Raw genomic sequence first — 15223 nt, forward strand, 5'->3', positions numbered from 1 at the left:
TAGGTTAACATTGTTGGTCAGGAAGAAAAAATCACTAAAGGAAGAGTGCCTCTTTACAGTTTAGCTTTGTGATGGGGTCCTGAGCGCAGATTGAGCGCCACGTTTTTACAAGAATATATTGTTATCATGAAGCTATAAGGATTTGAACGACTGCGGTTGTTCACATACGTCACGATATGTCTGCAGCAATGCTGAGGTAAAACAAACGCGTTGTCTAACGTTATAACATCACATAACAGCGAGCTAGCTTAGCTACTAGCCAGCTGTAGCAGCTAACAGCTACCAAGACTGATACCAATGATAACGATAATTCTGGTTTAGCTAGCTGCTCACTAAAACGAAGTATTGTTAACGTGGTCAACACAGCATGTAAGTCGTCTTTTTTGACGTCTCAGGTAACAGATGTACTGTTAATGCTAGTTATCTTTTCGTAGCTAATGCTACAATAACTAACGTTTTAAATAATGTAGTTTGTGCTGTTGAATTTAAATTTAGCCATGTATGTGTTTCTTATGACCAGATTGAGTTAGTGTCTTTTCCCTAATTGAAATGTGCAGTTTTACAGACACCCAAACTATGGAGGGTTTTCTTAATTTGTATGTCAGTTATTTCAATATTTCATTACAGGTCATTTGCCTTCATACGTCAAAATAGTACCACAACTCACAATAGTCCATTTTACAATATGAGTTGTAATGTTTCACTGCTAAACATAGTGGATTACACACAATACATAAACAAAAACAATAAACAGTTGGATACTGAGAGCTTTAGGGTTAGGGTTGTGTAGCTGCATTTGGGCGAGCCTTTAAATTGGGACTGTGTTGTCAGGTTTCAACCATCACTCTTTCTGGAAATCTGTAACATAATACTTTGTGAAACATAATATTTTCTTTTCATATTCTACTACTATATTTGGAGAGCAAAAGTTTTGATGTAGATTTTTAATGTGATTTAAGTTGATAGTGTCGTGGACGATGAACAGTTGATTCACATCACATCATTACTAATGCTAATGAAGTATATGAATCAGACTTTTGAACCAACAATTAGATTAACCAGCTGGCCACATCTAACCGTCAAGTTTACCATGATCATGTTCTTTTTTCCTTCACTGTAGCACCACTACCAGCAAGCTGAATGTATTGGTCAACAAACTGCATGAGTACTTGGCTCAATCTACTGTTGAGGACAGCAATGGCTCGCCAACCTCAGCTGATGGTACAGCTTTTGATTTAATATAATCATGAGTGATGGAAAATTCTCATATTTACATGCTTCATGAACATTTTTAATGAATCATTTGTTGACAGGTCCGACAAACAGGAGCTGTTCTGTGGGAAACTCACTAGGTCATACTGTGACGGAGGTAACTAACCATTCTTGGGGTTTTGTCATATACATCTCTGTACAGTGGTCATACCAATGGTGCCAGGAAACCTTTAACTGGATCCAACACAAAATGTTGTCATATTCAGAAATGTACAACAGTGCCGTACTTTGCGTCTTTTTCATTACAATTGCATTTGGTATTTAGTACCATTACCAGCACTTTCTAATAACCATTAAAGCCACACTAAATGGAAGCAATTAACCTTTGTCATAAAATGCATCTAGTTTTAGTCTGTGAGTTTTATCACAAGTGGATACTTGAAACCCTCAAGCAAAATGTTCATCAGAAAAGTGGATAGTAATGTTAGTTAATGTTTATATTATATAATGTTTATGATTGAAATGGTGGTTAACACACAAGCTATTGAATGACACTTTTTCGGTTGCCTTAGTTTTAATACTGTAATGACCAAAGTAAAAGTCTATTGCCACATTAGTAACCATATAAAGATGTAATGCTCATGATGCAGACAACAAGGTAAAGCACTGCTTAATTACAAGCTTTGTGATTAATTAATCGCATATATCAATATTTGCTGTGAGAAGCATTTCAAAAATATTCAAATGGATTTTGGAAGATGAGTGAATCAATGAGTAGCATTATAAACTTAAAGGTCAATATGTCTTTTATTTCAATGCTTTCTCCAATATCTTGTTTGCCACAATTACGAGGCGGGTCGCTCACTTTAGCAGCGGCGGTGCTAGCTAGCTCCGAGCTGCTCAGTGCTTTGCATTGAGGTTATATATATCTATATTTCAATATATATTTCAGCTTGAAGTTCTCGGTGGTTCGAACATTCTTTGCTGCAGGAATCTCACAGAACGGAGCATCAACAGTTACATCCGGGACTTTATTAATGTAAACTTTCCATTCACTGGGCCAAGTAACGTTTTCTCATCCGCTTCATGATGTTGACGAGGCTGCTGTGGCCGCGCCGCAACTTTATAAAAACTCCTACGCCCAGATGGCAGTGATGCTTTGGAAACACCATTTCACACTTAAGGCTTCTTTTTATGCTTTAGTTGACGGGAATGTAATCCAACATTTTAATTAGAAGCTAATTGCAAATTAAATTGTTTGCTTCAGGATCTCCCTGTCTCTGTCATGTTAAGCATAATGTAGTTTAACAGTCTTGTTAATTTCCCATGGTTTCTCCCAACTACTCAACGAATAGTTTCTGCTCTCTGAACAGTAGTCTAACTCTATGTAGTTATTCATACCTCCTATTCATTCAGTATTCTAGGAAAATGATATTATATCCTAACTATTTATTTCCGAGACTCAATCTCCCAGAATGATATTGTTTGCATAAACAAAGTACTACCTGCTGAGTGAACACTAAACTCAACACTAAAATGACGTTAATGCTTCCAGCGACAACTAATCTAATAAACTGTCTTGTTTTGTAGGCAGGAGTGGATACAAAATACTCAAGGAGGTGAGTTGGCATTACATTTCACCCTGTAAGCATATACATGTATGGTATGTAATGAAACAGTCCAGATTTAATGCCTAAATGCAGCTTGTTGTTGAAGTAAAGGGAAATCCAATGTTTTGCAAATGTGAAGCAAACTATTTGCTCAGACCAAGTGAAAGTGTAAATCAATAGTCTGATTCATCAGATTGAAGGATAATGATGATTTTGCAGTGCCATTAGCTTATACACTAAGTACACTCCCCACCTGTGGGAAGGTTGCTTTGCTCTTACATTTTTTTCTGTTTCTCTCATATTACAGAAAACCGTCTGTTGTCATACGGCACTCTGGACTGGATGAATCTGGGGACTCGAATGCAAGTGAGGACGTGGTTTTACCAGTCATTGCAAATAGTCACCCTGATATCACTAGATTACCAAAAGGTAGGCCTGAACCTTTTTCCTATTCTACTTCATTTATTTACTCTGCTCGTAACTTTTCAGAACAAATGCAGTGCATTTTTGGATTGGTGTCAATTATGTTTCAGTGTTGTTTTAGATAAGAATTGGTCTTGGAAATTTTGGGGGATGCAAAAAATATGAAAAAATACATATTTAGGTGGCCACAAGTCAGTCATTATAAACGTGGTATTTTGTCTTTTTAATATATCTAAAGGGCGTAAGAAGTCTTTAGGTGTGTCCCCAGCTTTCGGTAATATTACATATTTAATAATGAATATGTTTGATTTATTACTGTTATGTTTTGTTTGCACAGGCACTGTCCTGGTGAGGCCTGAACCTGTTGATAATGGGAAAGATGACTTCAGGGGTCCTGAGTTTCGCAGCCGGAAACCAGGGGTACTGCGGAAAGAGTTTTCGAGAAGACGTGGAGGTCAGTAATATTGTCATAACATTGCACATCACTTCATGATTACTCAGCCAGTCATTTCTTCAAGTGAAACAAAAATAAGACACTTGTTGGGGTACTCAAGCATTGATTGCATGTGAACAAAAATCCCAGACTTAAAAACCACTCTAGTGGTCAAAACAAACTGAAAATTCACTTCACTGTGTGATAAATACGGCTTGATCATTATCTTGATGTGAGAGAGATCACTGGAGATTTGACTTTGAAAAAAAGCTGCTCCACATGCTGCTCTCCCACTTTCGCACTGCTTATGGCAAGTTTTTGTATCTTAACCAGTGGTTAGAGATACAAAAGGGCTTTCTCACACATTTCTAAACAACTAATGAAGCTGGCCACCTGGCCGCCTCCCTAGGGAGGTGTTCCAGGCACGTCCAGCTGGTTAGAGACCCCGGGGAAGACCCAGGACTTGGTGGAGAGATTATATCTCCTCACTGGCCTGGGAACGCCTCGGGATCCCCCAGTTGGAGCTGGAGGATGTGGCCCGGAGAAGGGAAGTTTGGGGTTCCTTACTGGAGCTGCTGCCCCCATGACCCGACCCTGGATAAGCGGTAGTCGATGGATGGATGGATGGATAATGAAGCTGTTATTATAACCTTTTTATTGCTAATGACGGTGGTGTGCTTTCATAGGAGTTGAACACATGGAAATTGTCAGTTGCACTGCTTGTGGCCGACAAGTTAACCACTTCCAGAGAGATTCCTTTTATCGACATCCAGTTCTGAAAGTACTTATTTGCAAGGTAGGTCTACTTATTTATATGCCAGAAATATATGACCTCTTTTGTGTCTTTTTTCAACTCTCTTCAAAGGTCAGAAACCCTGGGAAATGTACTTAAATGTATGTTGTTACCAAAGAGTAAACACTGGAGTTAACATGAAATTGCAATCAAGACTAAAGTGACATTTTAGAGTGTTGTGCCTTTTGCTCTTTTTGACATCCCTAGTTTCTGTCTTAGTCCTGTTTGCTTTTGGTGGGTGTCTTTGATGTTGAATACTTGATGATGTTGAAAGTACTGACATGAACCGTGGTTTAAACTGCAGATTAGCAACTATATAAAACAGTAAAAAACAAACTCATGAGTAATAAGTCAATTAAGAAGACTGTTATTTGTCTAATATTAAATTATTATGGTCCACCTGTAGCAATCCCATTGATACCCTACACAATGGAGCAATGCTGACACACCGTCCTTGTTTATACACAACTCTCTCTCCGTTGCTGTTGGAGTGTATCGGGAACCTGAAGGCGGGTCTTTTAATAGTGTTACTGACTCGCATGGCAATCAGTTTGCAGTGCTAACCTCAGCGCATTCTGCGCGCGACCATGAACCCTCGACTACAGGCGGTTTTGGCAGGAACACACAAATGTTACAGCACTACTACGCAGACTAAAGTCAATGTGAACGTTAGCCATTATTGTCATTTCATATTCAAAGTACGTCTGTCAACACAACTGTTTGACTGATGTAAGATATTATTGAGAAGGTTTGGTTTTAAGAATTCAAGTTTGCTAAAATGATTCTGTCTTCGAAGGTAATAATTCAAAAGAGCCACCATGAATATTTAATCTTTGCTCACAAGAATAAACATATCAATCAACTCGAATGAATTATGTTATTGCTTAATACATTTCTAGTGTTAAAAGATCCTCCCATGTTTCTAGTATACCTTTTGTCCAAACTGTCTGGTCCAATAAATGTTTTGTTTTTGTCAGTCCTGCTACAAGTATTACTCAAGTGATGACATCAGCAAGGATGGGGATGGAATGGATGAGCAGTGCAGGTAGGAATTTGTTGTACTTAATATTTTAACTGAAGTATAAACATAAGCATTTATCAAATGTATTTATTATGTCTTTTCCCCCCTCATGCAGATGGTGTGCTGAAGGAGGCAACTTGATCTGTTGTGACTACTGTAGTAATGCCTTCTGCAAGAAGTGTATTCTAAGAAATTTGGGAAGGAAAGAGCTGTCTGGCATCTTGGAAAGCAAGTGGTACTGCTATGTGTGTAGCCCAGAGCCACTTTTTGACCTGGTGATGGCCTGTGACAGCATCCTGGAGAACATGGAGCAGCGCAGGAAGAACCGAGTAGAGCCGGAGAAATCTCAACTTTACCACATGTTGCCACACTTGCCACAAAACATTCCTTTGGATAACTGGGATCACACTGGTATGGATGGTAATGTGGTGTTCAACTACAACACACTGCAGATTTCAAAGGATGTTACCAAAAGGGCCAAACATTTGGTGGACTCGACAAACATCTTAAACCGGACATTTGTCAATTTCATTCATAATGTGACGACGAACAAACAAACACCTGTTGTTCGCAAGCTGTACCTGAATTCTTTTTTGTCAGTAGTTAAAGGTTTGCGGAAATCACTTACAGCACTCGAGGATAGCCTTAAGGAAGAATTCAGTGACTTGGATGTCATGAGCTGTTGGGAAAAGTTCTTTAGTGAAGACTTTGATGCACAACCTGTAATAGATGCCAACACACAGCCAGACATCCCTGATGAAAGGTGTTTGAGTGACTTGCAGAAATTGGCTGCGGAACATTTGGAAGATTATGATTCTGACTCCAAGGTCTTCACAGATGGGAGAACTGCACATGCCTGCCCCGGCGAAAACATGGATTCAGCTTCACATGATCAGACGATTGGCTTTAAGTCTTCTGAAAGTGCGATCAACATGACTAAAAAACTAGTTGTAAAACTCACACCTGTACCAATGGAGCAGGAGACATCCTCTGATGCCCCAATGATGGAGACGGACCTCCACATGAACGATAAAACGTCAGAGGGAAAGGTTGTATCAGAAGACAAAGACACATTTGTTGAAGGGACTAAAGCTGACAGCAAGTTGAGCAATGACAACTCTAGCGCATCTCTACATCCAGAAGAGGAACAAGGCAATAGACGCTCTCCTCGCGTGAAGACGACACCTTTGCGGCGACCAAGTGATGTCAAGGCCACAAAGTCTCATTCAGCAGCAGACAGTGACAGTGACTCTGACCACGAGGAAACTTCCAACACGGTACCTGCCAATAACACTGAAGAAAATATTCTGAGCAGAGCAAGAGACGACTCTGACTCCGATGAAGTCCCTGTAGCTCTGCTTGAGCGAGCTGCTATGACGCAAAGCTCCGATGAACCCAAGAGTGATGAGAACGCGGGAAAAGCGTCAACTAAGGTGGCCAAGAAATGTCTCTTTTGGCTCACGAAGAACACCCCGATCTCCCCGGAGAACATGCGCCGCAAACGCAAGATGCTGGACATTTCCCCCGAGTCCGACTCAAGTAACAGAAGGGTAAAATCTCGAAGGGAAATTGGGACAGATTCCTCTAGTGATGATCAAGACTCGCAGAAGAAAATGCAACACTTAAATACACTGAGGCCAATAGGGAAGTCTCCCCACGTCAAAAGAGAGGATGACGGTTCAGCTATAAACCCGGGTAGGATACAGGCTGGAAAGTCTAAGACTAAATCTCTCCAGAAAGCGATGGAGTCGTCATCCTCATCAAGCGAAGATGAAGATGAAGATGAAGAGGATGAAGATGACTCTGGGAGTGAAGGAAGTGATCAGAAGATGAAGCCAATCACTGAAGATGTGGCCTTACTGGGGGCAGCAGCATTCCACCAATCATCGGGTGAGTCTTATATTTAATATTATATTACCTAGATCTACTGTACGTCTCGTCAACGATTAGAAGTAGTTTATTCAGTTACTGGTGGAAATCATAATGGGTAATGCTGGCTCCTACTCCCCACTGAATCTACTGGACTGTGATGACATGATATGTTTAAACATCAGCCTGTGATACAGAGTGCTACCCGCATGTTGCCTAATCAAGATGAAAATCAACTTATATGCAGATATGGGATTGTATCAGAGTCTTTAGGAATACACACACACACACACACACACACACACACACACACACACACACACACACACAATGTCTCTTGGCCTGCCATTGTTCTTTGATGATGGATGTTGTTTTTCTGCTGAAACAATATGGCAATTTATGTTTCTAATTTTTGTTTTTTGAAGGAGAAGAGGATCACTCTGGGCTCTCGTGGGCTGCAGAAGATGATGATGATCCAGAAAATAGGTATGGTTCAAAAAGCCTGTGTGGGAGAAAGGCAACTTCGAAGCCCAAACTCTTTGCAAAATCTAGCAACACCCACGTCATTAAGACTCAGTTGCAGCCTATTCAAACAAGACCAAAGCGTAGCTGCAGCAGAGGCTCAGCAATCAAATACACATCCTAGAGGTACTCTGTGAAGCACAACCTTGTGATGCAGTGAATCTGAACCTGCCTAGAACAAGCTTGTGAATGATGAGCTACTTTGCACGGCTGTTTTATTTTAATTTAAATTGTATTGCTTTTAATACAGAACACACATAGAATGTGTGTCTGTTTTATTTGGTGTGCAAGTATATACATGTATCTAACTTAAAAATTTTATTCTTATTATTCTTATTCTTATTCTTATTATTATTAGGTTGTAAACCATACTTTTATTATTTTCGGCATACTAAGCTGATACAAAAGGAGGAATCCTGCAGTTGACCCACTTTGCCCATGATGAGGTCTGAGCATACATTTGAACAGTGAATGAAACTTTTTTCAGCCTTATAGCTCAACCTGTTCATGACAGGATTTTAAAATATATTTAGAAAGTTTAAAAACTTCAGTCTACTTCTGCGTTATTACAGAATACACAAAGAACTGTTCTCCATTGAGCAGCACTTTTAACTTAATTGTTATTTACAGATGACGTTTGAAACGTGTGACGGATTATCTGCAAAAAATTATGATCTGTATAAATATCAAAAAGGTGACTTTTAGCTTTATGTTATTCAGCTTTTGAGTTCTTTGAGGCACAAAAGTTAAATTTCCATCGCAATTCTTCGAGCACACATGACTTATTTCGTGAATGGGCTTGTATTTGATGTCAATGCTGATTGATATTTCTTCGGTCTGATTTATTACTCTGTTTTAAAAGACTATACTGATGGTGTCATGAACATCTATACATCTCAGGATTTGTTATAGGGCTACTCTCACTGTCCAGCTGACGCAACATTTTTAAACCTAGATAATATTTCTGGTAATAAACGCCTGAAAGGTTACTCAAAACACCATAAACTATTTTACATTCTTTTCCATCGTGTTTAATAATATGCAAATTATTTTAGACACCAACATTAGCAGCCAGTCGCAGTAGATGGATTTGAGCTGCAGATTGTTTGACAGTCCTTATTGGATTGTTAAATGGTGCTTTGTAGTGGTATATTCAGGGCATTCACAGCAAGCCTCTGGCATTTACACTTTGTTACCATGATGGATAATACATCTGAATGTGACATAATACTCCTGGTATGTTTTATCTTCTGTTGAAACGACTGTAGTTCACATGCAAGCTACTAGCTCTGGAGTGGAGAGTATCGCCTTTTCAAGAAAGTTTATTTACCGCAGCTCCAGAAACTGCGAATAACAGTCCTATTGGGCCGCTGACACTCCCACAACCACGCCTAGTGTTCTCCAGAGCAGACTTTACGACGGATTGACACTCATTGTATGCCTTAAATTGCATTGAATTATGTCATGCATACATCTGATACATTCAGTGTATTATTGGCTCCATTGACTGTCAAAGATCTCAAGTAAATGTCATAAACAAATTAAGTGCCATTTGAAATATTTGGTCTGTGATGGGTGGAGCTGCCGTTCAGCTTTTCTGTGGATCAATCTTATTTATTAGTATTATCATGCTTTACACACTTATGCACCACTGACCTTAGTTCTTGTATCTTTTAGTGTTATCGTATTTGAAATACGGACACATCTGGTCAAAGTGGTGTTGGAGCTTGTGAACATGGACTTTTATGAAATATGCTTTAGTAGTGATTTAGAGGGCTGAACATTTTCAGTGACCTCTAACAAAACGTTTTCTACTTGATTTCAGAGACTGTTTCTCTGATGGTGCTGCTTTGACAGAGATTCTCTCTGTTGGCTTTTCTCAAATTGGAAAGGCATATTTTCCCACTACTGTACCTTGAGCAGTATATAGCCACGCCACCAGTCTCTGTTTTATCTGATGAGGTTTTGAAATATCTGTCAGAGAGAATTCTGACACCACCCCAGTACAATGGAGGTGGATGAAATTTTGGTATAGCTGTTCAAAGCCAAGCCTTGAGGAACAGTGTGGGCGTTGTGTGGCGATTTTGCCGTTGAGATTGGAGGTCATGTGACATACCCTGACCTAGAAAGACCCTCGATGAAATTGTAAAACAATGAAGAAAATCTACTGTCACATGTATTCAGAAATTACTTTTTGTAATACATTTTGTTTTATTATTGTAATGCATCCATGCTCAAAGCACGGAGGAATGACATTTGAACAACGAGACATCATCAGTGTTCATCGGAAACACACTCAGTGTTTTTGTATGTTTACCCCCACTTTCTATACACAGAGTATACATTACTGCTGACTATTTTAACTATTTATATTTACTATATTCGAAGCATACTCTAGCTTTTAGAACTGAAGAATTACATTTTACTGTTAAACTTGCGGAGACTTAAACCCTGACAGGGTAAACAGCTGTTGCGTCTTTCTAAAGTAATGGCGACAATTTGTGTTAAAGCCTTGCGGGTCAGTTCTTTTAAACGTAAATGGGAACGTTGTATATCTGAGAATTGAGAGTGGGCTGTGAAACAACAACTATCATAATGTAAAAAGGGACCAAAGTCACATTGTGCCTGTAATGACATCCATGTTTGTTTCTTATGTTTTTTCCAGGTCGGATTTCCTGACAGCACAGCAGTGAATGCAGTGCTGTTAGGCAACACTCTCTTAAATCTGGGATATTGTAGCCTCCGATCGGCACCAACACGTTTTTATTTATTTATTTTTTTTAACGTCTGTTTTCAGCTGTAGCGATAGCACAACTTTATCTTAAGAAAAATGGTCAGCAGAAATGTAAAGTTTACATTGTTTGTAGTTAGTGGACCAAAACATGAAAAGTACTGTTGTTCTATTTGAAATCCAAACAGCATGCGATTACAGGCGATGAAGCCAAATTCATGTGTGACAGTGTTTTAATTTCTCTTCAGTGTTTTTCTGTTTCGTCCTTTTTTCCCAGTCGAAGCATGTCGATTGAGATCCAAGGCGTGGGCCTGTTACTGCTGCTGTCGTCTGGCATTGTTATACTGTTATACTCTCATTGGACATGTTCCGCCAGTGAAAATGGCAGTTATCTCCCGTGACCTGCATTGACCACCCACTTTGAGATCAGGATTGGACCTGTAGCGTGTTCTGCAGGTTGAGTGGTGAGATAGGGTAAACGCAGGATGGACAACTGACCGGACAGTAGACGAACTCGAGCCAGAGCTGCGAGCTGTTTGACTCATGTGTTTTTTTTACATGTCAGCACCGTGTTGGAGCTTGCGCGTTGCACACGGGCAGATGTAGAAGGGGTTTAAAAGGGTAACTAATGACTTGTCAAAAAAACTATACGGTTTTAAAACCATAAACGTTTTACATTTTTTGAAGACCTCATGTTTATCATGAACTGGAGCAGATTATGTGCGTAATTTCCTCCTTTTCTTTTTTTGCTCCACTGGAGTATTATAAAAGTAGAATTTACGTTTCATTCTGAGTGAATATTTATGTACTTTGTTAGTAATTTGGTGTTTTGTGTCCTACATGTTTTTTTCTGTCTTAAACACAATAATAATTGTCTGGAAGAGGAGGAGCATGTCTCCTTCCAGTCATCTGTTTGTGTTCAAAACACCTGTAGCTATTTAACTGCGAGCTGCCACAACTGGATGAACTAGAAATGTAGAAAAAAAAAAGAAAGTGTCAAGAAAATAAATTTGAGTTATCCCTCCACTTTCCAAACGGAGAATGAACTAAAAAAATGTCTTTGGTTTTTTTCTGTGAAGAATACTTGTAATAAATTCTTTCTCTTAAAAATGTCTCTGTATCATTTTTCTTTTGTTGAACTGTTTTAAATGTATATCTTCAAGTGTTGTGGCAGTTCACTTGAACTGATCTGTGGCTCAGTTCAAGACTTTATTATCGACACGTACTGTAGATTGTACAAAGGGGACTCCTCCTCAAATATCCTCAGATTTATAAGGAATTATTGGCACTTATTAATTAAGTCAAACTGTTATTACACTTGATTGTGATTTTGCCTTAAAATATAACAATATCCAGCTGAAGACGATGTTAACTGATCATGAAATGAACTTCAGGTACCTTTTCCTTCTTTTCTACTTTTGAAAGAATCGCTAAGAAAATGCTATTGGCCCAAATCAAAGCCAACTACTCCTCGGGCGACGATATCTCTTCAGATGAGGAGACACAGGATGAATCTGATTCAGAGGATGAGAAGGAGGTCAAACAAGACCATGAGGAGAATGAAACCGATGAGAATGGTAAGTCTTTTTTTTATTTAATTTTTTAAGTAGCACATTTTAGCTTTCCGTGTGTGCATCTTTTTTATAAGCACAAGTTTTCTTTTCACGTTTTAGTCCTATTGATCTATAGTGGAATTTTGTATTTCTTTACAACCAATGTGCGGATTGTAAAGGTGCCTTTTGTGGATTATAAAAGGAGGAAATGATAGAATATATCTGCTGCAGGGGAAGAATCCACATCTGATGGGCCCACCACCAGGCACCACCTTCTCCGCCACAAACTAACCTTAGATGAGGGAGCGCCGAGTGACAAGACCGTGGCAGAGAGTGAAGGAGCTGAGCCGGAGTGCAAGCAAAAAGCCAGCAGCAAACGCCTGAACTGTAAGGACACAGAGTCTAACATTAGGAGCTGTGGGAACGGGGAGTACCTACTTTGCTCAAAAGTCTGATTTTGTTTTCTGTCAAGCTGATGGTGACGGTGACAGTAACGAGTCCGAGCTGGAGGATCTTGGGATGAGCGAGGAGCTGAGTCAGTCAGAGGACGAAGCCAGTGAAGACAAACCCAAAAGGTACATTCATTACAGCTGCCATTAATAAAAACAGTAGCGTAGACTCAATGTGTTACAATATAAAGAATAGCCAAAGAACATACATGACAAACGTACAGTATAAGCAAGTTTAGTGTGTGTTCCTGTAATAGTAGCCAAGTGCATGTACAGTCAAGCCGTTCAAATGGGCCTTTTTCACTGCAGACATTTTGACTTGTCATAGTATGTATAGGCCTGAGGAAAAGACAACCTGAGATAATCCAACTGCACTCACACCAGTCTACGTAATTTAATTATGCAACGGTGGATGTTATTAATGTAGGTCTGCCGTGCCACTTCAAATGTTGCTGCCGCAAGGAATTGTGATACAGCATTATCCATAAGCCTTCATTAATGTTATTATTTAATTAAACCTGTGCTTTTCCCACTGTCACAAGTCAAAATGTGTTCTTTGAAAAAGCCTATCAAGCGCAGATGAAGATTTAATTTACGAAAACAATAATTTTCTGTCTGTCACACTAGCACTCACACACTTCAGTATATAATATGTACTTAGTTCATTTGAACTCTATATCCTTTTTAACTCCAGAGGATCCAGTAAAGGGAAGAAGGCGTCCAGTAGTTACGAAAAGAAGCTGCAAGTGCCCTGCATTTGGTTGTCTGACTCCAACAGTGAAAAGGTAGGAGAGGATTTCATAACTTTATATATAAGTTTATTATTCTGTATCTGATAATCAGAGTTGGCTCTGGTGTGTAACGGTCATATTGCTTGTTGGATCTTTCTGTATCTGAGCAGAGTGATAAAGAGGACGCAGATGAGGAGAACAGTGATGGTAAAGGCACCCCCAAAGGACGCAAAAAGATCCGCAAAATCATCGATGATGTGAATCTCCGCGCTGAGACCCAGGAAGCCCTCAGAGAGGAGGAGGAGAGATGCAAACGTTTGGCAGAAAGGGAACAACAGATGGAGGACAGGAGAGAGGTACTGCATACACAGCAGGTCAAACAGACCTTAACACTACACCGTGTCCATGACCACGGGGCATTTACAGTTTAACGCATTTCTGCACCAGGACTCGCTCATTAGATGCTATAACCCTGTTGATAAATGACAGTAAGCACAGTACATGAACGTTTATTGATGACAGTAGCACCTTTTTAGGACGTGTTATTAGTTTTGGGATTTTCTGAGGGGAGGAGCAAACAGACAAAATGCTGACTATCTTGATTCTTTTCTAGATCATTGTTATCGAGGATGAACTGTCTCTGGTGGCGTGTCCCATCACTACCAAGCTGATCCTAGATCAGGACGAGAAGACCAAGAAGCCTCTCGTTCAGGTGCACAGGAACCTGGTGACGAGGCTGAAGCCTCACCAGGTGGACGGTTAGTTTGTGCTCTTTTTTCACTCACTTTTTTCTCGCCTCCACGGTGAACAAAGAATCTAAAAAACGGAGAAAATTCTTGATGAAGTGAATGTGTAAACTATATCAAAACATCTGTTTACAAACTGTCACACAACTTGTGCAGTGTAATCCAAGTCTCATTTATCGTATGCTCACTACTTCTAAAGCACATGCATTTGCGGTTTTGGGGGTGAAGTATTCCTTTGATGCTGATTAATATTGCTGTTTATTATCCCAGTATTTTCACTGTTGATTTTTGTGTTCAGACAAAACTTACTTACCATGTTCTCTTTATTCTCCAACAGGTGTCCAGTTTATTTGGGACAGTTGTTGTGAGTCTGTGAAGAAGGCCAACTCCTCTCCTGGATCAGGCTGCATACTGGCACACTGCATGGGCCTGGGAAAGACTCTGCAGGTGAAGACACACATGCTTATTCTTGGTTTGATTGGAAATCACTTAAGATATTGCTAGCTGCACAACACCCTGAAAATAATTCAGATTTTTGTGTTTGCCGTATAAACATTCCCCATCTTATACAATGCTTTATTGACTGGTGTCAATTGTCAATGCTTCATATTCATACCTGTGTTGTTTTATAGATGGTAACTTTCCTCCACACGGTGCTGCTGTCAGAGAACCTCAAATTCAGAACGGCCCTGGTCGTGTGTCCACTTAACACCATCCTCAACTGGGTCAGCGAGTTCAAGAAATGGCAAAGCAACATGGGACAGGATAAAGTAACGGTATGCAAAAAACATAAATGGGCAATACTAAATGTTGTGCTTCAGATGCTTTATGCCTCACACTTTGCCTATCGTGTGCAAACACACAAGTCCATATGTTGTCATTGTTCCTACACTCAAATATGTTACAGGTCACAGAGCTGGCTACAATAAAGCATCCTCCAGAACGAATCAGGGCTCTGCAGAGGTGGAAGAGAGAAGGAGGTGTGATGATCATGGGCTATGAGATGTACCGCATCCTGTCACTAGCCAAGAAAATCAATGACGAGAAGTGCAAGAAGGAGTTAAAGAGCATACTGGTGGATCCAGGTACAGTAACTTTGTAATGCCGTGATATTATTAAACTGTTTTGCT

The 15223-nt window shown here is 39.7% G+C and overlaps 1 protein-coding gene across 2 annotated transcripts in view; it reads left to right on the forward strand.

Moving 5' to 3' along the window:
* The window catches only part of LOC115019394 (transcriptional regulator ATRX-like), a 21413-nt gene continuing 6190 nt past the window's right edge, over positions 1-15223 (forward strand). Inside the window, exons 1-19 of one of the 2 annotated variants that reach the window (XM_029448929.1) lie at positions 1-196; positions 1121-1221; positions 1314-1369; positions 2803-2831; positions 3130-3251; positions 3583-3699; positions 4365-4474; positions 5449-5516; positions 5608-7382; positions 7787-7847; positions 12040-12191; positions 12399-12554; positions 12640-12742; positions 13311-13401; positions 13518-13703; positions 13961-14105; positions 14431-14540; positions 14726-14869; positions 15001-15178. In XM_029448929.1, coding sequence (XP_029304789.1) covers positions 177-196; positions 1121-1221; positions 1314-1369; positions 2803-2831; positions 3130-3251; positions 3583-3699; positions 4365-4474; positions 5449-5516; positions 5608-7382; positions 7787-7847; positions 12040-12191; positions 12399-12554; positions 12640-12742; positions 13311-13401; positions 13518-13703; positions 13961-14105; positions 14431-14540; positions 14726-14869; positions 15001-15178 — 3724 coding nt within the window. In that variant the 5' untranslated portion in view covers positions 1-176. The remainder of the gene's footprint in view (positions 197-1120; positions 1222-1313; positions 1370-2802; positions 2832-3129; positions 3252-3582; positions 3700-4364; positions 4475-5448; positions 5517-5607; positions 7383-7786; positions 7848-12039; positions 12192-12398; positions 12555-12639; positions 12743-13310; positions 13402-13517; positions 13704-13960; positions 14106-14430; positions 14541-14725; positions 14870-15000; positions 15179-15223) is intronic. The other variant, XM_029448930.1, reaches the window with a different exon arrangement.

This window comes from Cottoperca gobio, chromosome 14 (genome assembly GCF_900634415.1).
Source record: "Cottoperca gobio chromosome 14, fCotGob3.1, whole genome shotgun sequence".
Taxonomy (NCBI): Eukaryota; Metazoa; Chordata; class Actinopteri; order Perciformes; family Bovichtidae; genus Cottoperca; species Cottoperca gobio.